General features: G+C 55.5%; 8 protein-coding genes across 8 annotated transcripts; 4 read left to right on the top strand and 4 right to left on the bottom strand.

Moving 5' to 3' along the window:
• Nucleotides 1-897: 897 nt before the first annotated feature.
• PG998_006022 (uncharacterized protein) lies at nucleotides 898-1,809 on the bottom strand (the record flags this gene model as incomplete). The annotated part of the gene is made up of 1 exon (XM_066872840.1): nucleotides 898-1,809. The coding sequence occupies one exon, from the start codon at nucleotides 1,807-1,809 to the stop codon at nucleotides 898-900; it is 912 nt and encodes a 303-aa protein (XP_066732937.1).
• A 1,741-nt stretch (nucleotides 1,810-3,550) lies between these two features.
• On the top strand, nucleotides 3,551-4,635 carry PG998_006021 (uncharacterized protein; the record flags this gene model as incomplete). The annotated part of the gene is made up of 4 exons (XM_066872839.1): nucleotides 3,551-3,766; nucleotides 3,854-4,134; nucleotides 4,237-4,276; nucleotides 4,351-4,635. The coding sequence occupies 4 exons, from the start codon at nucleotides 3,551-3,553 to the stop codon at nucleotides 4,633-4,635; spliced, it is 822 nt and encodes a 273-aa protein (XP_066732936.1).
• Nucleotides 4,636-4,867: 232 nt separating this feature from the next.
• Nucleotides 4,868-5,370, bottom strand: PG998_006020 (uncharacterized protein; the record flags this gene model as incomplete). The annotated part of the gene is made up of 2 exons (XM_066872838.1): nucleotides 4,868-4,994; nucleotides 5,084-5,370. The coding sequence occupies 2 exons, from the start codon at nucleotides 5,368-5,370 to the stop codon at nucleotides 4,868-4,870; spliced, it is 414 nt and encodes a 137-aa protein (XP_066732935.1).
• A 1,524-nt stretch (nucleotides 5,371-6,894) lies between these two features.
• On the bottom strand, nucleotides 6,895-10,373 carry PG998_006019 (uncharacterized protein; the record flags this gene model as incomplete). Its single annotated transcript, XM_066872837.1, has 9 exons — nucleotides 6,895-7,208; nucleotides 7,310-7,746; nucleotides 7,913-8,097; nucleotides 8,172-8,833; nucleotides 8,911-9,447; nucleotides 9,515-9,943; nucleotides 10,002-10,044; nucleotides 10,103-10,199; nucleotides 10,249-10,373. The coding sequence occupies 9 exons, from the start codon at nucleotides 10,371-10,373 to the stop codon at nucleotides 6,895-6,897; spliced, it is 2,829 nt and encodes a 942-aa protein (XP_066732934.1).
• Nucleotides 10,374-11,354: 981 nt separating this feature from the next.
• Nucleotides 11,355-13,495, top strand: PG998_006018 (monocarboxylate permease-like protein; the record flags this gene model as incomplete). Its single annotated transcript, XM_066872836.1, has 7 exons — nucleotides 11,355-11,567; nucleotides 11,654-11,723; nucleotides 11,813-12,018; nucleotides 12,076-12,370; nucleotides 12,428-12,530; nucleotides 12,600-13,049; nucleotides 13,426-13,495. The coding sequence occupies 7 exons, from the start codon at nucleotides 11,355-11,357 to the stop codon at nucleotides 13,493-13,495; spliced, it is 1,407 nt and encodes a 468-aa protein (XP_066732933.1).
• Nucleotides 13,496-14,807: 1,312 nt separating this feature from the next.
• PG998_006017 (lactamase-like protein nscB) lies at nucleotides 14,808-15,758 on the top strand (the record flags this gene model as incomplete). Its single annotated transcript, XM_066872835.1, has 2 exons — nucleotides 14,808-14,903; nucleotides 14,955-15,758. 2 exons carry the CDS (start codon nucleotides 14,808-14,810, stop codon nucleotides 15,756-15,758), a joined length of 900 nt encoding a protein of 299 aa, XP_066732932.1.
• A 250-nt stretch (nucleotides 15,759-16,008) lies between these two features.
• Nucleotides 16,009-16,680, bottom strand: PG998_006016 (uncharacterized protein; the record flags this gene model as incomplete). The annotated part of the gene is made up of 2 exons (XM_066872834.1): nucleotides 16,009-16,547; nucleotides 16,617-16,680. The coding sequence occupies 2 exons, from the start codon at nucleotides 16,678-16,680 to the stop codon at nucleotides 16,009-16,011; spliced, it is 603 nt and encodes a 200-aa protein (XP_066732931.1).
• Nucleotides 16,681-17,244: 564 nt separating this feature from the next.
• PG998_006015 (polyketide synthase) lies at nucleotides 17,245-22,954 on the top strand (the record flags this gene model as incomplete). Its single annotated transcript, XM_066872833.1, has 7 exons — nucleotides 17,245-17,615; nucleotides 17,683-17,983; nucleotides 18,062-18,835; nucleotides 18,865-20,588; nucleotides 20,639-21,353; nucleotides 21,416-21,544; nucleotides 21,638-22,954. 7 exons carry the CDS (start codon nucleotides 17,245-17,247, stop codon nucleotides 22,952-22,954), a joined length of 5,331 nt encoding a protein of 1,776 aa, XP_066732930.1.
• Nucleotides 22,955-23,325: the final 371 nt, after the last annotated feature.

The following is a 23,325-nucleotide window of genomic DNA, read 5'->3' as shown; positions in this document are numbered from 1 at the left end:
TCAGCCTGGGTTCACGGTGAAGCCATCGTGACTCCGAGCTTGCAATCAACCGTTGGAAAGGTCCGGTCGTTTCGTGTCACGGGGACGAGAGAAGCCTCCTGCCTCTGGCATTGGATTGTGCACACATTGATGGACGAGGCTGTTTGGGTTGGCGCGGGACAGGGCGGGCAGAAACGAGGACGGCCCTAGAAGGAGCGAGCCGTCTGACGGTGGATGAAGGGAGCTAAAGCGCTAAGTTCCGATCTACCCAGAACCCCCGCCCAACACCCTGGGTGCAGCTTCCCAAAGGAATTGAGCTGACCTTGCAAACGTAAGCCGTAGAGCTCAGCCAGTGGTAGTCTCTTTTGATTGCATTAATTTGAATATAAATAGATTGAAATACATGAGTGGCCAGTCCAGTCGTCGGCCATGGTGCGAAATGCCGTTCATCTGTTGGCTTTCGAGGAGTAGAAGCGCCCTGGGGTTTAGCGCCCAGATTAGGGACTTTGTTGCTACGGGCGCTACGCTGGTGTCGGGCTCTGCCAGTAGCTTTTGTGTCCACGGGGGAGCGCATTGGTAATACTTGCATAGGTGTGACGGACGGCGTGGCCTGCGTGGCCCGCGTGGTTGCCCTATTCGCCCAATCTATGGTGCATTGGAACCTCTCTGTCGGATTTGGGCTCGATCCAGACCGCCCCTTCGAGAATTGATCGGGTTGCGCATCCCAAGTCCCCCATGTCTTGAGTGCCGATAAGCTCCTGTTCGCTGCCGCGTCGCGTGCGAGCTACACGGTGCTTGCTTCCTTCTCGCCATCCTGCGTGGTTGGCGGCAATATCGGTACAAACTGCCATTGATATCCATCCATCAACTAATAATCGGCTCCCGGTGTCCTCGGCCATTCGTATTGGTCACCAAGCTTCAAGGCAGGAGCAGGAATCCGTGTAACTGTGTGCGTGACCCGCACAAGATCCGCTGCTTCCCCCGGCTGAGTTTGATCAGGACAGGCTTCAGGTGTCCGATGTGTTCTTCGCCATCTTCTCTTTCTGTTCCCGTTGTTGTTGTCAACGAGACGGGGCCGAACTCGACCCAGCCCCCATGTGGCAGCACGTTGCTTGACTCGAGGCGTCGGTTGGACGGGAGTGACGCCCGGCACTTCTCCTCCCAAAAACGTGCGACCTCGTCCGCCGTAAAATCTCGCCCTGGTTGCGGATCCGAAACGTGCTGGATCCAGCACAGTCTTAGGTAGCCGCCCTTCCTCGGCTCGCTGCGGACGCCTAGGAACAAGATGCGCCGGTTACCACTGTCCGGGTTTGTTAGCTGCATCAGTGCGCCGTAAACGGAAGTCCCTGCGGGCAGGTCGTCGTCGTCGGTCAGCGGCACCGGGACCAGCTCTAGCACGCTCCGTAGGGGATCGAAGGTGGCCGCGGTTATACGCCGCTTCAACCAAGGGAGCTCGAGGCTCTGCACGCATTGTGAAAGATCATCCTCGGCTGTGTCGAACAGCAGGAAGAGAGCGTAGCGGCTATGAACTTCGTCGTCGAGCGGCGCATATCGCGAAAGCAGCTCCCGTCTTTGACTGAGTGGGATGCAGATGTCGGTGGAGCGGACGGCGGCCCATGAGCTAGGAAGCAAGGGCGGTTGGCGCGGATATTCGGACCTCTGAAAAATCCCATCGCTAAACGAACCTTCGAGCGGCAGACATATGCGTAAGCCCTCGCCACGGGCATTGTCGCGCTCCCACACGCTTCCGTCCATGGCGTCCAGAACGGCGAAGAAGTTGGCAAAGCCGCGAATAAGAGGTACCTGGATGTGCAACCCCGCGCTGGTCATGGCACACGAAGGTTCCCGCCGTTGTCTTTGGGGGCTCCATTACCGTTCCGCAACTGAGAAAGCAGCTGGGATCGGGGGCAAGGATGATGTCGTCGCGGGCAGGAACGGAGGCTGTGGGAAGCGTCCAGCACAAGATGGTCTGGTCGTCTCGCGAGTCGATGATACTTTGCTGCAGACGAAGGAAGGCCTGCTCGCCTTCGCCGTACCTCAGTGGCATGTTGATCTCCAGCAGGCCTAGCATGCAGTACGCCATGTCCTCGATGCGCGTCGTGTCGCGGTGAGCAAGCCAGGACATTTTCTCGGCGATGCAGACACTGCTCAGGTGCTCTTCGTGGGTCAAGACTTCGGCCCTCACGCCTGTGATATCGGCAAGAGTCTGGAGAAGTTCGTCCTTGGTGCCCAGCACCTGCCAGTCTTGGGAGAAGAAGATAACCTCAATAGGCGCAACCAGCTCCTGAAGCGTAAACCCCCGCGTAAACCACCTACTGTCCCTGAAGTCGTCCAGGCAGTCTTCGTCGTCTAGGTCGTCTCCCACCACATCGGCGAGATGGACGAAGCAAATGGCGCTGTGCTGGTACCACGCATAGGTGCAGTTGATGGTCTCCGACACCTCGGTCGAATTCGTCCTGTCGATGCAGATAGTGTCGACCCAAAGATACTCAAGACCCCAACGCCGCGTCTCGAGGCAGGCGGCCTCAATCTTGGCCCAACCCCGACTTCGCTTGATTTCGTCGCATTTGGAAGAGACTCCAGCTATGGCGGTGTCCCATTCTCGGAGGGAGACCTCTTGGCCGTGCAGCCATGTGTGCGACAGGATAGCATAGTTGTGTTCTAGCGGCGAACCAACAACCTCCTCTATTGCCAGTGTGTTCACGTTGAGAAGTCTCATGTGGCCTTGGTGAAGATTACGGTAAGTTGAGGCTCAACCCGAGCGAGCCAGAAAGGTAGATAGATGCCCGTAGCACCAGGTGAAAATACTCAGGCTGCCCCGCCAAACCCCCACTTGCTGCTAAGTATTGGGTTGGCTCAGCATAGGCCATTAGTGGTCTCAAGCTCACCGTCGCGTCCAATTGATACCCCTTGTGATGGCTGAGCTGGCATACTCCGGATCCATCTTTGGTGGATATCGGTTGTGTCAGGCTGCCGTGCTGGCTGGGAAACAGCGGCCCCCTTACGGGGTTACAGAACTTTCGATGTTCTAAATGATCGACAGGCCCGTCAACCCGGCATAACGTCAGTGTTTTACTTGTAGCCAGCTCCTTCTATAGCACGCTTTCTGGCGCACATCCCACCCCCGTACCAAGTCATTTTCGGATTGCCAATGGGCCGTCAGGCTGTTTCGTAGATATCCAAGCCATCAACGTCAAGAGGCTTTTGGCCGCCTGTATTTGGTCTTCAATTGCATCGTTGCACAGTCGTGTTCCAATGGCCAGGCTTGCTTGAAGCCGCTAGGCCCCCAGCCCCCAATGTGCGCTCTAGCACCCTTGCATCGCCCATAAACGCTCTAGCAAACGCCAACAGCAGCTGCCAGCAATGGTCGTGTCAATCAGAACGCATCTCACATCAGCATCTCCTCCCTGCGCGGGAAGGCAACGGCTATGGGCATGACCCAGGAATTGATCTCTCATATGCGTCATTCGTATCAGTGATTACTTAGGCACCGCATACTTCCTATCTCCCGGTCTGGAGACGAGTTCACACCATTCTCAATCTACATAGTCAACGGAGGTAACAAGTCAAAATGGACGATATCATCTCCGTCTACTGCACCCTGTACTGCTATCCATTCTCGCTGTATTCAATTATGGTGAAATATCTCATCCGCCTGATTGAGAGATCCGCCAAATCGCACGATGGGGCTTCCCGGGCGCTCAAAATCCGTGAGCGGCTGCTCGACTTGCAGCACGACGAGAATATCGCCGAGTGGTACATACTAGACGTGAACCGAAAAGGCCAGGTGCGTTTCAATTGAGTCGCCGTCATTGTAGTTTCCACGTTCCAATATGGCGAGGGCGTAGATTATTAATGGGAGTGCTACCACCAGGTGCCAACCATGGCCATCAAGGGCGATCGTTCCCGCATTACTGATAGCCTAGACATATCCTACTGGCTTTGCGACATGTTCCCCAACCTACTCCCTTGCCAGTATGAGGCCATCATCCGTCGCCTCCTGCGTGACCTCCACGATATTGAAGGAATCTCCATCACCATTCGCCGGCGCGATGGGCCCGAGGAAGACCTGATTGACCCCTGCGTTGATGACATGTTGGCGCGTGACGACATTAGCCCCGAATATCGCCAGGCGCTCGAGGCCAAGAAGATCTTGTAAGTACAACAGCTTTCTCTAGATGTTTGCGCCAACCCATGCCCCATTCCCGACATGGAATGATGATTGTCGGTCCATCTCACACTTGCCTCTCGCAATAGCGACGATAGCCACGTGCCCAAGGCCTCCCACCACGTCAACGTCGACCGGGCCGAGCAGCAAACCGCCGCGCTCCTCGCCGAGATAGCGGGTCTCTATGAGCAGCACGGCGGCAGCAACTGGCTCTTGGGCGACGAGGCGGCCCCACGGTTCTCGACGCCCAGATCGTGCCCTTCGTCACCCGCGTCGAGGACGCGGGGCGTGCGCGTCTGGCTCCCGAGACGTTGTTGAGGTATGCGGCGGCCCGGCGGGCGTCGCCGGAGTGGGATGTCGTTATGGGCGGGAAGAGCACCATCTGGAGGAAGGAGTACGGACAGGTGTGCGATACGTACGACATGTCGGCTGATTTGCCGCCGGCGGCGACCCTTTTCGTACCTCGGCCGTCGTCGGGTTTGGTCTAGATATGAAGGGGGCTTTTCGCAATAAGGGTCACCTTAAGTTACGTAGCACGGCAAGAGGGCAGTGAGTCTATTATTCTAATTTGAGCCAAATGATGACACAGGTCGTATACCAAAACTGCTCTACTGGGCACCTCTTCATCCCATCTGCCGGCCGCGTATCCTGATCAAAGAACCGGTAAAATGGAAGCAATGCTGATTTCACTTGAGCCATCGACGAAGAATGATAACCCAATTAACCTTCGACTTTTGGTACTTCATCCTCCCATCTCTCATAGTCAGTAAAGTATCGATTATGGATGCGGTTGCAATAGTCTAAGAGAGCGGAGTGACTCCGAATCAGCTTGCCAGCGACTGGTGCTCTATTTTCGACAGCAATCCAGTTAGCATCCATTACGTATCCCGCGTAAAGCCTATAAGATATTGAAACCACTTCAGGGGGTTAACGTACGCAGTGCAGAATAGAGTCGTCACAACGAATGCCATCAAAGACGCGTCCGCCTCGGTGGGCTGGTCGCCGCCCAGCAGCCAGAACGGCTCGTCTGGCCGGCTCGCGGCGTTGGACTGCTGCCGCGCCGCCGCGACCTGAGCGTCGAGGGCCGCCCAGCATTCCGCCTGGTGCGCCGTGAATTGTTCGCGCGTCAACAGGCCGGTACCCTGGGCGTTTAGGGACGTCGTCGCCTTCCTGTACGCCAGGAGGCCAACCAGCACCTGGATCGGGTACGGAATGGAGGCCATGACTGTCGAGCGCATAGTCACATAGTTATCTAACCAACGCTCACGGAGCTAATTAGGTAAAAGGACAGGTGGACGTATGGTCAGTCAACTTTCCTCATCATATTATGACTGTCCAATAATCGAATAATTAAGGTGCTATCGCCCAACTGCTGCTCCTCGCCGGGCATGTCCACATAGGGGATCTTGCCCTGCGGTGCTGACCGGGGGCCCCCGTTGCCGACGACATAGGGCAGGCCGGCGAAGCGCAGTCGGACCTCGAGCTTGGTCACGAAGGGGGACCAGGTGTAACGTCCGGGCCATTTCTTCTTTGATTTGATTATATTACGAAAACGTTCTTTGGATGGGAATGGTTGATATGGTGGTGAAGTAACCATCAGAGAAGCACAACAAATGTCTACCCGTCTATGCTTTCCCACGTGCAGAACCTATATAACTCCCTCCGGGAGGCTTCCAGGGTCCCTATCTCCACGAATCCTGGTGTTAAGCTACAATTACCCCTTCCCATATTCCCATAGTGTCTTCTAGTGTCTTGTTTCTACCCGAGACATGGCTGTAAGCTGAGTTGCAGCTCGGCTGCTCCTGAGCCACGCCGGCCTGTATTAGGCGAATCAAATCGATTTGCGCCTCTCGCAATGACGTCGTGGGGCGCGCAGAACTCCCGGTGGCAGCTATTGGGCTATGCCATTGCCGCGCCATCGGCCTGTCCCGCAAAATCAGCTCGGCTATCTAATGGCAGAGTTGAGCCACCGACTGACTAGAGAGCCGGGCATCGATCGCACTTCGTCACACGTAACAGATTCGATTCTGTGTTGCCCATGTGAGACCTCAGCAGCTCAGGTCTCGATTCCAAACTTCGCAGAGTTGCCAAGGTATGTACTTGCCTACACCATGTTGATTAAGCCGAGTTTACTATTCGCCAGCTCGTGGATTAGGAGAGCTAGTCACGATCCCTTCAATAGTAGTCAAGTGATAATAATGGGTTCGCGAAAGTTTACGCCGACTACAACATCTTTCTCAGCTCAAACTCCCTGCCCGTGTTGGCCTCAGTTTCCGAATGTTGCGTGAGCGCTGCAAGTCAACGATATGACAGCGCTTGCCGATTATGAACTTCAGCACCGCGATGGTGATAGGTCCGGCGGCGATGCCGGCTCTGACCAGCCATTTTACATTGATCCAGTAACATAATTATTGGTCGCACCCTGGCTGTTGCTGCTCTCGGAATCACGCTCATCTGAACTGCGATGGCATTACCTACACTGAAGACCATCACATTCCCACCATGAACCACGTCTTGACCACAGGAATGAGTACCGGATTGAACGGACCAAGGTCGTGTCGGAGGTCGTGATAGCCGCAGAAAAAAAAGTTGTCTAGTAGTCGACGTAATTGCTGATGGGATTTATTAACATTGAAGTGCTATTTCGTCTACCTAGTAACAATCTATTCAATTTCCTTTGCCCACATTGATACGCCAACCCAATTACCCTTCTTTATGCAAGCAATCTAGTTCTTGTCCAGTCGCGATCACTTCTTCTCTGCAACTATGACGGCATGGCGCATCACTGGACTGTAGAGCTTGACCTCGCAGAGACGCAGCCCGGCCGCGTCCAGGACCTTGGCCCACTGCGCCTCAGTGCGCTCCTTAGCCCCGAGCATCACGTACATATGCATGTCCAGGACGGCGGGGTAGCGATGCACGCCCTGGTTGGGCAGCACCATCTCGTCGATCAGGATCTTGGAGCCGCTACCCATGGCGGGCCGCAGGTTCTCCAGGATCCGGACGCAGTCCTCGTCGGTCCAGTCGTGCAGCACGGTACGGAGGTAGTAGAAGTCGGCGTCTATGGAGGTCGTCAGATGTGAGTATCATTCCTCGTCTCGCTCTAGGTGAAAGAAGGGTTGTGGGGATATTAAAAGACGACGCGCTCGCTGTACCACTTACTCTTCACCGTCTGCGGCGTGAAGAAGTCATGGGCTCGGCTGTCCACGCCCTCCAGCTTCCCGGCCAGCTGTATGGTCGTGTCCTTGTCCTGATGGACGACGTGACCCTTCAGCTGGGGAAAGCGGTTCACAAGCCGGGCGCTCTGGTGGCCGAGCCCGCCGCCCACGTCAACGAAGACAGGCTTGTTGCTGCTGCCTGTGGCCGACTTGGCGGCCTGGTCAATGTCGAAGACGTCGAGCCAGTCGCCGTTGCGTGGCACGCTCATGAGCTTGGAGAACCAATCCAACTCGTCCGGGTGCTCGCGCACCCAGTCGAAGAAGGGCTGATCAGTGCCATAGGCCTTGTTCCAGGCCAGGTACCCGCCCGATGGGCTTTGGTACTTGATCTCCTCCAGGTACGCGGGCAAGGCTTGGTAGACGGGACCAGAGATGTTGAACCTTTGTCCCAGAATATTGAAGTTAGTAAAAGCCGTCGACAGGCACCGTCATGGTCCATAATGGTTCCAATACTTCGGGGGGAATAAGAGGAAAACCTACGTGTACTGTAGACCGCCCTCCCACTCGAGGGTCGACAAAGGAATGAGTGTGGTGGTTGGCTTCGTACTGGCCCTCGCCCACCTCGCTGATGAAGCGGACCGAGGCCAGGTAGCGCAGAATCCGGGCCATTAAGTCGGGCTCGACCTTCAGCGAAGTCGACAGCATCTTGGTGCTGAGGGGTACCGAGCTTTCGGTAAAGCGTCTAAAGAGATTGAGTTTGATGGCGGTCTGCACCATGGCAATTTCTAGCGTCTGTTAAAAGCCTCTAGTCAGCAACTCATGCACTGCTCAACGACACGATGTGAGAGGCTAGCATTTCAACCTACCGAGCCGAAAAGTCGCAACATGGTGTCGTTGGGAGTCTCTGTGTCCTCGGCAAGATCGAGAAGTCTCTCCTGCATGCGAAGTCGAGTGCCCTCCTCCATTTCCGAGGCAGCGTTAATACCCCGCAAAGTATCGACATGATCAATGGTGCTGGAGAGACCGTACCCGTCGTCGTTCTTCTTCTTCCCGTTGTTGGCGCCATTGCCGAACTTGGCCAGATCACCGGGTGAGGTTCCGTGCAAGGCATGGCCGGTAAGGTTTTCGCCGCTGAGGGTGCCATAGACGTCTCGGAACTGGGCCTTCTTGGTCGGGACCGACAGGCCGAGCTGCCCTCGGACCATCGTGGGGGTGAGCCCGTCAATGACGTCGGAGCCAAAGTCCTCGAGATCGAGCCATTCAGATGACTTGAGCATCTGGCGGCCGCGGAGGCTGTGCACAATGTTCATCTGCTCCACGCTGAGCAGCGACTCGAGCTCCTTGATGCCTTTCTGGTACTTGTCACTGCCGATGGCTGAAGGATCCTCGATGCCGAGCTCTCGCATCTTGGTTAGGACGAGGTCCTTGTCGGCCTTGTCGATGGGAGCGAATGAGGAGAAGCAGAAGTCCACGGTTTTGGAAATCTCTGCCTGCGAGAGTTGACCCATTTCGGTTCGGCCCTGAATGACTAGGAAAGGGGGGTTATTTTAGCCAGTCCGGTCGACACAGGGATCCAATGGAGCAAAAGGGGGAATTGGCACTCACTGGGTCTGAAATGGGCGAATGCTCTATCAAAAGTCTTCTCGTCAAAGTCGGACAATACCGGCTCGTCTTGGTGTCGGATCTGCTTCAGCGCGCTGGAGACTACGAGCAGGAAGCGAGTGTAAGACTCGGCGATCTTCTTGGTGTGCCACTCGGCGGCAGAAATCTCGCTGCACTGGTTCTTCAGGGCAGCACAGATCGTAACGGCGGCCGAGAGCCCACCGACCATGGCCAGGTGCACACCCGAGGAGAAAAAGGGGTCGATGAAACATCCCGCGTCGCCGACGATGCGGCAGTACGGGCTCGAATAGGCGGGGGCGCTGTATGACCAGTCTTGAGCCGACTTCAGTTCGGATCCCAGCGTAGCCTTTGCCAGAAGGGACTGGATCTGGGGTGTAGACTTGATCGACTCAAGATACAAACCCTTAGAGTCGAGGCCCTTCTCACGCTTGACAGCAGTTGAGGTATCCTGGTTTCTCACCACGCCGACCGAGGTCTTCCCGTTATGAAGGGGAATAAACCAGACCCAGCCGCTTGCGTCTACGAGACCCCGAGTTAGTCATAGTCCTGCAAGGGCGTATCGGGATAGCAAAACACAGGCACTTACCACCGAGGCACTCAAAATAGGGTGTGCCTTGGATGGGTGTTCCCACGGCGAAGTCGGCGGCATTATCCCAGTAACCCCACGAGGCCACGTTCTTCAACTGCCGGCCGTCGTTCATCTTGCGGTTCTTCAGGTACTTAGTGCTCATGATACCGGCGCGGCCTGTGGCGTCGACAAGATACTCAAACTCAATGCGGCCGGAGAACTTGGTGGCCTTGTTCTGCCATGTCGCAGCCACGGGCCTCCCCGGGTCCGGGAGACTATCGCTGGGGGACAGACCCGAAGGTGCGAACTCGATGTCGTCCACCTTGATCTGGTCGAAGATCTTGGCACCACATTTCCCAGCATGCCTAAATAGTAAGTCGTCGGATTCGGAACGAAGGACATTGTATGCGTAACCATCAGGGCCACCAGCAGCGACAAAGTCCGTGTCTGTGACGACATGTCAGTAGCCTCGCATAGTGTGGAGGGAAACATTAATGAAACTAACATGCAGTCGGGTGCGTATTATTCAATTTGAAGGTTGCTCCTTTCTGATTTAGCCTGTTAGAAACTCCACGTGTGTGCAACGCATTGTGGTCGATCCCATACCTTGATTCTGAAACCATGTGCAGCGAAGTCTTTGTCCGCATCGATGAACTTAAGGAAATGACGGATTGATGGCAACAAACTCTCGCCAACGTGGTATCTGTATCTGGTGTCAACCCAACTCCTGTATATGTTGAATCTCAACCTACCTTGGGAACTTGTCTGCTTCCAGAAGCACCGTGCTGATACCTTCGCGTGCAAGGACAGAAGCGCAGTAAGAGCCAGCAGGGCCGCCTCCGACCACGAGGACTTTACAGCTTGTAGGCACTGACATGGTTAATTAGGATTGGTATGACAAAGCGAGAAAGTGATAAGACGTGTAGTGATGTTGAATATGTCATAGGAGACGGCTTATAAGGTGTTGAACGTGGTTTCTTTCCATATCTCAAATTACTCCCGTCCAGCATCAATACCTTTAATACCATCACCGGTTCCCACTGGTTACCATATACTGCCCGTAGATTCTCAAGTCCATGTAGGTTCCCCATATGCAGTCTGTCCAAACCATGCGAATCTTTGCGCTATGGGACCTGGGGTCTTTAGTCGAGTAGAAGTCTAGAGCCAGCCATGCTGCCAAGCAGTCCGTGAAAGAGACGCAGACAGCCATCCAAACTCGACAAGCTGTGTAGTGGCTCCTGCCCGGGGACGCCCCCAGGAGCCGGATGAGCCGCCGGGAATGACTCTATGCCGAGGGCACAGTCATAAGCCCGCTGTTGCTAAGGAGAAGCCGAACATGCGACTCTCTACCGCACATGTTCCTGGGGGTATGACGAAAGTGGCCTGTTGGAGGCTGAACTTCTCGTTGCTCACCGCAGCCTCCTAGCTTCCCTGGTGTCTAGTGATAGCTGCGCTAGGCAAGACGGCGTGATTGCCCCAAATGCACAATCCAAGCCACGAATATTCTAATTTTTCTTTAGACGGTCCAGTGTGGTAGCGCCTCATGTAGGCCATCAGGGTGCTTGATCCCAACCAAGGCTCAGTCCGGCTTCTTGAGATGCCGGCCCTTGCCTGCTAAGCTTTTGCCGACTAATTATCAGCCACTTCGCTTCGATGGGAAGTAGCGAGCTTCACGAATTTTCGGGAACTCCGAGTCGGATACGATCCGTACCCCCTGCAATTATGCGAAAAGTGCGTGGCCGAATAGAATGGGCAGTTTAAAGATTGGCACTCTACATGTTCTGTATGGCTAAACCGTCCACTTCCAATTCTGTATCATCGCAGGCTACATAGCTATACTCGACAACCGCATTCGACAATGGATTCTATGAGCAAAGGCAGCGGGGGCGGAAGCAGCAATGCTAGCACGCATACCATGATTGGCGGCATAATGAGAACGCTTAACGAGAAAGGCTCTGACGTCCAAAGTTCGCTACCTCCCTCCAGCGCTCACGATGGAGCACCTCGCACAGGAGTCCTAGGAGACTCGGGTTGCAGGATCCAAACCCTCCCTCCAGCTTTCCGGATGGTGGTGCGGAGGCATGGTGGACGGTGGCGGGGGCTTCCTCGTGCTTGTTCGTATCCTTTGGTTGGATCAACTGTGTTGGCATATTCCAGGACTATTACCAGGAGAATCAACTGGCTGCGTATGCACCTTCGGATATCGCGTGGATTTCTTCTATTCAGTGTATGTCACATTTCTCATCTCGGCCTTTTCAAGCCTCCCTTGCGTTTTTGGTCCGTCCTTCCTTGCTGACATGATATATGTGTTACCAGTATTCTTTATGATCTTTATGGGTATTGTCGTCGGGAAGATTCTCGACGACCATGGCCCTGCGATACCCCTGATGATGGGAACATTTCTTCATGTCTTTGGTCTCATGTTGACCAGCGTGTCAACCACATATGAGCAGATTATACTATGTCAGGGCGTCTTATCCGCCATAGGCTGCTCAATGATTTTCTACCCTGCTTTCAACTGTGTAAGACTCGAGTACCTATTTTGATGTGCGTGGATCCTTCGACTGACTCTCACGTAGGTATCTACGTGGTTCCTAGCAAAGCGCGGCATAGCCATGGGAGTTACTGTCATGGGGTCCTCCATTGGCGGCGTGGTCTTCCCCATCATGTTGATACATTTAATTCCCAAGGTCGGATTTGGTTGGTCCATCCGAGCCTGCGCTTTCTTAATCCTGGCTTTATTGATTTTCGCCAACTGCACGGTCCGATCGAGGATGACCCCTTTACCACGACCTCTCGTCATCAAGGCCTTCTTCACGCCACTTCTGGAGCTTCCGTTCTTACTCACCACACTGGCCATCTTCTTTTTCTACTGTAAGACGCTCTGGCTGGAAAACCCTAGACATAACATGCTAACCTTTCTACGTTAAGGGGGAATGTTTTTGCCGTTGACTTACATCGTGGTGGAGGCCATCGCCCAGGGAATGGATCCCACTCTGGCCCAATACTTGGTTCCCATATTGAATGGAGCAAGGTGAGACTCCCCTTTTCCCCCAGCTGAGTGACTCAGCTTTGATGCGGCAAAATCTTATTGGCTCCATAGTATCATCGGACGGACCGTTCCTAATGCCCTTGCCGACAAGTTCGGCCACTTCAACATGATGATTCTTATGTCTGGCTTCACGGCCATACTAATACTCGCCGTCTGGCTCCCAACCCACGGTGATAGCGCCAACATCGCATTCACAATCTTTTATGGCATTTCTTCAGGCGCTGGCATCGGGCTGGCCCCCATTCTAATCCACAAGATTTCGGAGGTCCGCGATCTGGGCGTACGGTCGGGCACAGCCTTCTCCATCTCCTCCCTGGCTGGGTTGACGGGCTCCCCCGATCGCGGGCCAGATCATCAAAAGCGACCACTCAAGTTTCAAGAACATGAAGGTCTATGGCGGGATATCGTGCGCCGTCGGAACGGCTCTTTTCATCGCGGCGCGGCTGGCTGTAGGGGGCATAGGGAAGAAGAAGACATATTAAGCCAGAAAGGCCTCAGAAGGTATAATTATCTAAGACCAATATAGTAATTGCCACGATCACATTCCGGCACATTCATTTAATTTCTTTTGGTTGATCAGTGAATCTCTTATCAGCAAGCTTCAGTTGACCACGGTTTCGTGTTTTCTCTCATTTTTCGTTTGTATATCAGGGTAAGCCGACATAACAGTTGGCCAGGATCTCGGCCTTTCGACTTTCTGATATCAAGGGGGACATTGCTTTGAAACTAGTCTTTTACGGAATGGATTTCATGTCCACTCGTTATACAGAATAAGGCTGTATTCCGCCTGCAATCTCATCATTGGTAACTTCATGAGATTGAAACCTCAAACAGCAAACTCATACCTCGTGTTAATTACTAATAACTAGTTAACTAGGATTAGCTATATCTGTGGAAACGGACCACGACACTCACTCGATGCTCTTATCTCCGGATGGCGAAGCTAGACAATTTAGTTACCCTTTTGGACATACTAGGCAAGTGGTATACTAATTATTTGCAGGGATCCGAAAGCCGCAAGACACCTTGATGGCCCAACAAAAAGGTGGTCGGATAAGGTCGGCTGCGGTAGGCACGGCTGGGTAGTCTGCACCCTAGTCTCCTCATCTTGTCTCTGCGGTCGGTCAGTTCGTCAGCCACTACTAACAAGCCAGCGTGCCAGCTAGCCAGTAAAGAAAAGTCCGGCTTTAGCGCTGGCACCCAAAGCTTAGCTATTTTTATACACTGCCACCTACGTCACAGTCACTATACTTCTTTGCCGAACGAAATGAGATCTTATCCCATGTAGAGCGTTGAAAAGAGAGCACAGTCTGATTCATGCATGCTTCCCAACTATGTACCGTAGAATATGCCTGTCAGTACTCAAGTAGCGTGGGAAAACGCTTATACTACCGAGCAACCGACAAAGCATGGATAGCTTACACGCGGGAGACAGCAGACATCGTTTTGCAGGCCTGTATATAATTAGAGCCCTGCATCTACGTTTCCAAGTCATTTCTAACTGCCGTGGGCCTCCATCAACGCTAGGCAGCTGCCATCGGTGTGGTAGGGCTTACATTATTGCTGTCAAACACACTATTGATATGAACTGCCGCCAGATTATCGAACTATTTTTATCTCACGCTCGCTTCGCTAGGAGATTCCGTTAGCCTATTGTTTGGGCAGTTGCGCAGTGGTTTGTGGGACACTGCAAGCAGCCAGCCGTTTCGGAAGGCGTTGTGCTCATCCCGAATTTGATGCAAAAAGATGAAACATGAGGGCTTGACAAGTGCCGATAGGGGCGTCTGTCACGACTGCCAACTCCTTTTGGCGGACCAGGCTCAGATTTCCCCTATAATGAAGCTATCTACAGTTGCAAGTTCAACATTGACATGTCGTGTATATAGTGCCCTAGATGATCAGCGTTTTGGGGTTTCTCTCATCATCACTCAAACACTTCACTCCTAATCACTCACACAATTCACTCCCCATCGAAATAGTTACAGCCATTAACTATAACATCTACTTCCAGCCCCTATCTACAAATCTTCAATCCTTCTCACCTTTCGAAAATAGACTTGCTACAACGATTCCCCTCCTCTGCTTGTTCTGGATACAGGCGGGAACAAGCAGCATACCTTAGCAAAAAGTCGTCAAGACCGACTATCAAAATATATCACTCAAAGACTACAACCTGTTCGCCTATTAGCAGCTACGGTACTACATAATCAGTAATACCCTTTGGACAACGATCTTCAGACTCTAATCTAATCAACAACAATGGCTCGCAACATCGGCGCTACCAACACCAACATGTTCAAGGACTGGCTTTCCAAGCAGAAGCAGACCATCCCCGAGATACCTGACGTCGAGAAGGTGACCGACTGAGTGGTGCGAATCCTTGGCGGCAACGCGGGCGAGATGCAGCTCCAGGGCACCAACACCTACCTCATCGGCACCGGCGCCCGCCGCATACTGCTCGACAGCGGCGAGGGTATGGCCTCATGGGCTGAGAACATCACGGCTTACCTCCGCGACCACCAGATCGAGCTGGTCTACGTACTTCTGAGCCACTGGCACGGCGACCACACCGGCGGAGTGCCGGACCTGCTCGAGTACGACCCCTCGCTCGCCAGCCGCATCTACAAGCACACCCCTGACGCGGGCCAGCGACCCATCCGTGACGGGCAGACGTTCACGGTCGAGGGCGCGACGGTGCGAGCCCTCTTCACGCCGGGTCACTCGATCGACCACATGTGCTTCGTGCTCGAGGAGGAGAATGCGCTCTTCACTGGCGACAACGTGCTGGGCCACGGATTCAGCGTCGAGGAGGACCTCGGCGAGTACTACCGCAGCCTGTGCAAGATGCGGGACGCCGGGTGCGTCCTCGGCTACCCGGCGCACGGGACCGTCATCGCCAACCTGCCGGCCAAGATGGACATGTACATCCGCCGCAAAGAACACCGCGAACGCTCCGTCGTCGACACGCTGCGCCGGCGCAGCGACACGGGCCTACCCGGCCACACCGTCAAGGAGGTCGTGCGCGCCCTCCACGGCGACATCAACAGCGAGGTCGCCGCCCAGGGCATCGAGCCCAACATCGCCCAGGTCCTCAAGAAGCTTGCCGAGGACCGGCTTGTGGGATTTACCAACGTCAAGGGCAGCCGCCGTTGGTTCCTGAAAGATTGTGGTAGTGCTTTGAAGAGCACCCTCATCCGGGCTGTGGCTTAGGACGGAATGGGCTGTTGGCGTTGATCGCTATTTATTGTCTTGGATGGGCTGCCACAATTAATGCTGTAATAAGTCTACGTTTCTCACGTTTACCTTTAGTGATGCATTTAGCGGGATATTTTCTTCATTTAGCAAATTATAAATTCAGTTTCTTATTCACCTTCATTCGCAATTTCGTGACATTGGATGTTTACTAACCAGAAAGGCAACGATAACAACCCTCCTGATCAACAAGTCTGCCTATTTTGATTTACCAACACAGGCACCAAGCAGAAACCACTCCTGCAGCCGGAATCAGAGCCCTTATGTAATTCAAACGTTTCCAGCGACGCACTGCCTCCATGGTGCTCTCCTGGTCCCGTGACTCCTCTTTATTCAGCTTGGCCTCCGCCTCAGCCAAGTCTTTCATGTGCCGTATATCCCGTCGAGCGTTGTCCCGCCTGGCCCGTTTCGTCCGAGCAAAGCATTTATGTCGGTGCAGCAGCGGGTCCTCGACGGGCACGATCCAGGTGAGGGTGAAGGGAACAATGCCAATCATGAGGGTTCCCGTTAGCAGCAGGCGCGGTACAATACCGGTTCGCAGCGCCAGAGTTGAGCGGTCATTCCCGTAGTAGTAGGAAAGGGCGGCGTTGGCGTAGCACGTGAGGCCCGAGAAGAAGGCCGCGGGCGGGCACAGGTGCAGCCCGCGTCGGAAAATGATGGAGAACTGGCTGAGGGCTGCTTCTTCGGGGATATCGGGCGTGTTGAGGAGGGCGGCAGCGGATACGTGGGAGAGGGACAACTGGCATCCTGATCGCCGTGGTAATCAGGGGTTAGCTTTGCCACACACATATAAGAAGATGTAGTTTCAAAGCTTACCCACAAGGTAGGAGGATGCAGTGATGCAAGAGGCTAACATAGGTCGGTACAGTGGTTGCTCCATGGTGTCGATGTGTCCAACAGGTTTGGGAAATAGGAAGAGAGAAATATGTGTATTTTTGTTTGTGTCAACCATATTTCACAAGCTGCCAGACATGCAATCACATGGCCTTGCGCAATGACGAACAACACAAGTTCTCGACGACATCTGAAAGACGTCCCGGAGGCGCCCGGCGGAGGGCGTACCTTGATAGCTCGAAAACAAAAGTTACGGCAGCGCCTGGTGATAAGCTCTATGCTTTTTTGGAGTCCGGTCCGGTTCGCATCCCGCCTCGAAAGCTAGAATCGCCGGCTTCGTTCTAGCCCATCCCAGAGGCTGGTTTTACTTTGAACCGGCGGGAGGAGCTAAGGAGGACCAACATGCTGTTCATTTCAAGCTACAGCAGCATCACCAAAGGCAGTACCCGAGGTAACACGATGCTACAATGCTTTATATCGATTCATCTGTTGTTCAAACACTTTGCGACCAGGTCACAGGTCCATAAACTCTGGATGTCACCCAAGACTGAAGGCAGACCTACCAGTACGGCTTGACCCTGACCCTGACACTTCTCTTCTTACACTCACGATGGCCTTCCCTACCTCTCCTACCGATTCAACAACCTTCTCAGAACAATCAGATGTCATGTCCGCCCTTTCCACCAAAATTGTGTTTTTCGGGAATGACTTCTCAGACCACAACCTTCCCAGTCTGTTTGGTTCCTTTCAAAAGCACAGCAGAGATCGGGACTTCCCCTTTCTTAGCCAGCTTCTCACTGAAAGCTGGCATATGCTGCAGCATGAGCTCTCCTTGCTCCCGCATGAGTTGAGGGATACCGTACCTCAGTTCCAAGACATCCAGCGTCTGGTGACCTTTTACGCAAGCAACACGCTTTGCCCACTGGCGCCCGCCATTAGTGGTGCTTTGCTTTGCATCTCTCAAATCGCAGGGCTTATTGGGTACGTATCAGTTTTACTTCGGAAAATCGCACTTGCCGTAGTTCTTACCTGTTCCGAAATTATGTAGACACCACGAAGCCGACTCGTCGCCGTATACCTTGCATCACGCCGCTACGAGTCTGGCTGGCCTGAGTGTCGGCATCCTCGCTGCTGCGGGTGTTTCCGTCTCTACTTCTCTGTCCGACCTTGTGCAAACAGGAGTGGAAAGCGCCAGAATCGCCTGGAGACTCGGCGTCCATGTGAACGCCAAGTCACAGCTCCTCGAATCGGCCCAAAACGAGGGCTCGCCCGACAGTTGGGCCTATGTTGTCACTGGTCTCGGCGTTCAAGAGATTCAGAAGGAGCTCGACGTGATTAACTCCAAGTCGGTATGTAGAGTCTCCCGCGCCTTCTTCTTCTCTCCGTCTAGTTTGATGAGAATGCGATCTTCTAACAATTAGCTTCAGGGTCACCCTGAGTTACTCAAGATTTTTGTTTCCGCTGCGGACAAGAGCTCAGTGAGCGTGACGGGCCCACCAAGTCGTCTGAAGGCCGCATTCCACTCATCCCATATTCTGCGGTACTCGAAATGGTTGCCACTGCCCGTATACGGCGGCCTGTGTCACGCGCCGCATCTGTATACGGACAAAGACGCCGAACAAATTGTATACGAGTCCGATTTCCGTAGTTCTGTTGACCGAAAGCCTGTACTCCCACTATACTCATCTCAGAGTGGCGAGCCCTTCAAAGAGAAGACCTATGCCCAGCTGTTGAAAGCCATCGCGGTCGAGATTCTGACCAACGGCATTTACCTCGACAGCCTCGAGGCGGGCCTCATCGGCGCCGTAAGACAGTCATCCTACAGTGAGATGCTGCGATTCGGCAAGTCGCTGGTCTCCGACCATATCCTCGCCGAAATCCAGAGCCAGCTTCCGCAGCTGAAGATCAGCGACGACCACCAGAGCCTCACGACCTGGCCTGCCAGTCGCGAGACGACAGGTATTAACCCAACCTCACCCAGAAATGCTAAGCTGGCCATTGTCGGCATGTCGTGCCGGCTTCCCGGTGGCGCTGTCGATAACGAGAAGTTCTGGCAGCTCATGATGGACAGCCGCGATGTGCACAGCCGCATCCCCGCGGACCGGTTCAGCCTGGAGACGCACTTCGACCCAACGGGCAAGGTCCCCAACTCGACCCCGACGCCCTTTGGAAACTTCATCGACCAGCCCGGCATGTTCGACGCGGGCTTCTTCAACATGTCCCCCGCGAGGCCGAGGAGACGGACCCCATGCACCGCTTGGCGCTGGTGACGGCCTACGAGGCCCTTGAGATGTCCGGCTTCTCACCTGGACGCACCCCGTCCACAAATCTTAAGCGCATCGGGACGTACTACGGCGTAGCTAGTGACGACTGGCGCGAGGCCAACGCCGGCCAAAACCTCGGCACCTACTCCGTACCAGGAGGTGAGCGCGCATTCGCCAACGGCCGCATCAACTACTTCTTCAAATTCGGCGGGCCCAGCTTCAACATGGACACGGCCTGCTCCAGCGGCCTGGCCGCGGTCAATGCCGCCTGTTCCGCACTGTGGGCCGGAGAAGCCGACACTGTCCTCGCTGGTGGACTGAATGTCATCAGCAACCCCGACAACTACTGTATGCTGGGCCGCGGGCATTTCCTCTCTCTCACGGGCCAGTGCAAGGTCTGGGACAAGGACGCGGACGGCTACTGCCGCGCCGATGGCTGCGGTGCCGTCGTCATCAAGCGGCTCGCGGACGCCGAGGCGGACAATGACAACGTCCTCGCCGTCGTGACGGCGGGCGCCACAAACCACTCGGCCGAGGCTATCTCCATCACGCATCCGCACGCAGGGGCCCAGATGGAAAACTACTCGCAGGTGCTAAGCCACTCGGGGCTGAGCCCGCTGGACCTCACGTACGTCGAGTTGCACGGCACGGGGACACAGGCCGGCGACGCCGTGGAGAGCGAGTCGGTGGCGTCCATCTTCGCGCCCGTGGGCGCGCGCCGCAAGCCCGAGCAGCGCCTGCACCTGGGCGCCGTCAAGTCCAACATCGGTCACAGCGAGGCGGCGGCCGGCATCTCGTCGCTGATCAAGGCGCTGCTCGTCTTCCAGAAGGGCCAGATCCCACCCCACGTCGGCATCAAGACCGAGATCAACCCCGTCGTGGCTAAGAACCTCGACAGGCGCAACGCGGGACTCGTCCTGGGGAACGCGCAGCCCTGGCCCCGGCCCGAGGGCAACAAGAAGCGGTACGCCATGGTCAACAGCTTTGGCGCTCACGGCGGAAACACGTCTATCATCCTAGAGGACGCCCCCGTTCGGCTCCACGATGGCTCCGCTCAGCCCTCGCCGCATCACGTATTCTCCGTTTCAGCCAAAAGCAAGCTTAGTCTCAAAAAGAACCTGGAGAGCCTCCTTGGCTTCCTTGAGCAGAATCCGGATACTAACGCCGCCGATCTATCATACACCTTACTGGCCCGCCGCATCCACTACAACTTCCGCGTAGCCACCCCGGCTAACAGTATCGAGGGTTTGCGTAAGGTCCTCGCCGATGAGGTCGTCAAGGCCGACAACATCAAGTCGGTCTCTTCCAACCCTGTACCCATCGTTATGGTATTCACTGGCCAAGGCGCCTTCTATGACGGCCTCTCGGCGCAGCTGTACGCGAACTTCAAGCCGTATCGTAAAGAAGTCCAGGACCTCGACACCCTCGTTCAAAAACTGGGTCATCCGTCAGTTCTTCCCTACTTCATTGGCGGATCGTCGTCTGCCGATAAGGCCACGCCCCTCGAGACACAGGTGTCGATCGTCGTCCTGGAGATCGCTCTCACGCGCTTCTGGAAGCACCTCGGCGTCGTCCCCGACACCGTCATCGGCCATAGCCTGGGCGAGTACGCCGCCCTGGTGGCCGCGGGCGTGCTCTCGGCGGCCGACGCCATCCACCTCGTCGCCACGCGGGCAAAATCCTCGCCAGAGTCTGCACCCAGGGCAGCCACGTGATGCTCTCAGTACGCACCAATGCTAGCACGGTCGCGGAACTCGTCAATGCCAAGAAGACGCCGTACGAGGTGTCATGCAAGAACGGCCCGCGCGACACGGTGCTCAGCGGCTCGCGCGAGGCCCTTGCGGGCATCAAGGCCGTCCTCGAGGAGAACAACATCAAGACATTCATGCTGGATCTGCCCTACGCCTTCCACAGCGCTCAGATGGACCCCGTCCTCGACGAGTTCGAGCGCGTTACGGCGCACGTCACGTTCAAGAGCCCCATCGTCCCCATTATCTCGCCGCTTCTGAAGGACTGCATCTTCGACGGCAAGACTATTGGCCCCTCGTACCTGACTAAGGCTACACGGGCCCCCGTCGACTTTGTCGGTGCGCTCGACGCCGCCCGCGATGTGGGACTGACGGACGGCCGCTGCACATGGCTCGAGGTCGGGCCCCATCCGCTGGGCACTGCTTTCGTGCGCGGATGGGATCCCGAAGCGCGCACGTACGCGAGCCTCACCAAAACTGACAAGGACAACTTCGCGATCCTCTCGGGTACGTTGGCGGGCCTGCACGCCGCCGGAGTGCCGATCGCGTGGCAGGAATGGTACCGCCCCCACGAGAAGTCTCTCCGTCTGCTCGAGTTGCCGTCGTACTGCTGGAACGAGAAGAACTACTGGATCCAGCACGTTGGTACCTGGTCTCTTGACAAGGCCTTCGCAGGCGACGCCAACTACCAAGGGGCGCCGCCGCCCGTGCCCAGGGATCACTGCCGCCGCCTGCCGAGTCGTCGCTTCGAACGTCCTCGATCCATCAGGTTCTGTCGGAAGAGACTTACGATAACGGCACCAGAGTTCGTTGCGTGGCGCAGTCTGACCTTAAACACCCGTCATTGCTTCCTTCGGTCGCGGGTCATGAGATGAATGGATTTGGTTGTGCAACTTCGGTGAGTTTAAACATCATTTAATTGGAAAGGGAGAGGGGAAAGGCCCAATGCCCCCAGCAGAGTTTATTACTAACCCCAGTCCTCTCCTTTTAGTCCATCTGGGCCGACATGGCCTTCACCCTTGGTGACTATGTCTACAAGCTCGCCGTATCCTCGAGCGAAGACCTGCCGATGAACATGGTCGGCCTCGAGGTGTTGCACGCCCAGGTCATCAGTAAAGATACGTCGCAGCCGCACCTGATCCGGATGACAGCCGAGCTGGACTTGAACGCCAGCAGTACGTCGCTCCAGTGGTCGCACCACAACCCGACTTCGGGCGAGGAGGAGGTCTGGGCCTCGTGCACGATCCAGTACGAGGACGCCGACAGCTGGAAGCGCGAGTGGTCCGGCATCTCGCACCTGGTGGCGTCGCGGGCCAACGAGCTGATGCGCATGGGCGCCGAGGGGTCGGCCACCCGCCTCAACCGCAAGATGGCCTACATCCTCTTCAGCAACGTGGTGCACTACTCGGAGAAGTACCAGGGCATGAAGACCGTCTGCCTCTCTGACTGGGAGGCGTGCGCCGAGGTCAAGCTCTGCGACGAGGCCCATGGCAACTGGCACACGGCGCCCCATTTCTTCGACAGCATCTTCCACGTCGGCGGGCTCGTCCTCAACGGCGGCGACGCCGCTAACCACCGCGACTACTTCTACGTGACTCCTGGTTGGGATAGCTGCCGGCTGCTGCGCCGCTTGCGCGGCGGCGACCGTTATCGCAGTATGGTCCGCATGGCGGAGTTGACGGACAGCGGAGACACTAACCTGTTGGCGGGCGATGTCTACGTGCTCGATCAGAACGACGCCGTCGTGGGTCTCATGAAGGGCATGACATTCCGTAGGGTGCCCCGCATCCTCATGAACCATTTCTTCTCGCCAGCGGCGACTACTGCTGGTACTACCGGTGCTGCTTCTGCTGCTTCATCGAAGAAGCCGAAAGCTCTGCCCGCCCCGGCCAAGAAGCCTGTCGGCGCCTCAGGGTTCAAGCCTCATGTCGCCGGCACAGCAACAAAGATGCCCTCAGTGCACGCAGAGCCCGTGGCCACTGCGGCAGTGGAGGAGCCCGCTACTGCTCCGCCTGTAGCCGTCGCCGTGACCGAAGCTGCGGCCCCCGCGCCGGACTCTGCGATCGAGATGGTGGAGGATAGCGGCCTCGTGGGCGACTGCATGCGCATCATCGCAGCCGAGTCCGGGCTCGAGATGGACGCGCTGCAGGACGAGGCATCATTCATGGAGCTCGGCGTGGACTCGCTCATGTCGCTCGTGCTCGCCGATAAGTTCCGCAACGAGCTGCAGCTCGAGATCAAGAGCTCCGTCTTCCTCGAGTGCGCCAATATTGCGGCGTTCAAGGAGTGGCTCAATGAGTACTGCTGAAGAAGCTGCTAACACTGGCTGGGGTGGTGATGTGCAGTGCGATACTACACTGCTCAATCAAAGATATTTGAGAATGCTGTTGGTTAACCTTAACTGTGATGCAAAAATCAGACATTTAATTTTCATGTCGTTGAAGCTGTTGTGATATTGTCCAGTCTGCCCCCAATTGAGGCATGTTGAAGAAGTTTGGCAGCTTGGATTTCGCCAACATGCGGCGACGCGACGAGTTGCGATGCGACGCAAATCAGTAGCGTCGATGAGATGTCGCACTCAGCCCAAGTGCGCTTCGAAATGTTTCGACTGCGACCGTGCAGATTCGCAGTAACAGTAACAGCAACCGTCGCATCGCATAACATTGGCTAGCTCCCGCA

This window comes from Apiospora kogelbergensis (genome assembly GCF_038363985.1).
Source record: "Apiospora kogelbergensis strain CBS 113332 chromosome Unknown utg000003l_segment0_segment0, whole genome shotgun sequence".
In the NCBI taxonomy this organism is placed as follows: Eukaryota; Fungi; Ascomycota; class Sordariomycetes; order Amphisphaeriales; family Apiosporaceae; genus Apiospora; species Apiospora kogelbergensis.
The sequence above is the reverse complement of the archived record's forward strand: the minus strand, read 5'-3'. Positions and strand labels throughout refer to the sequence as shown.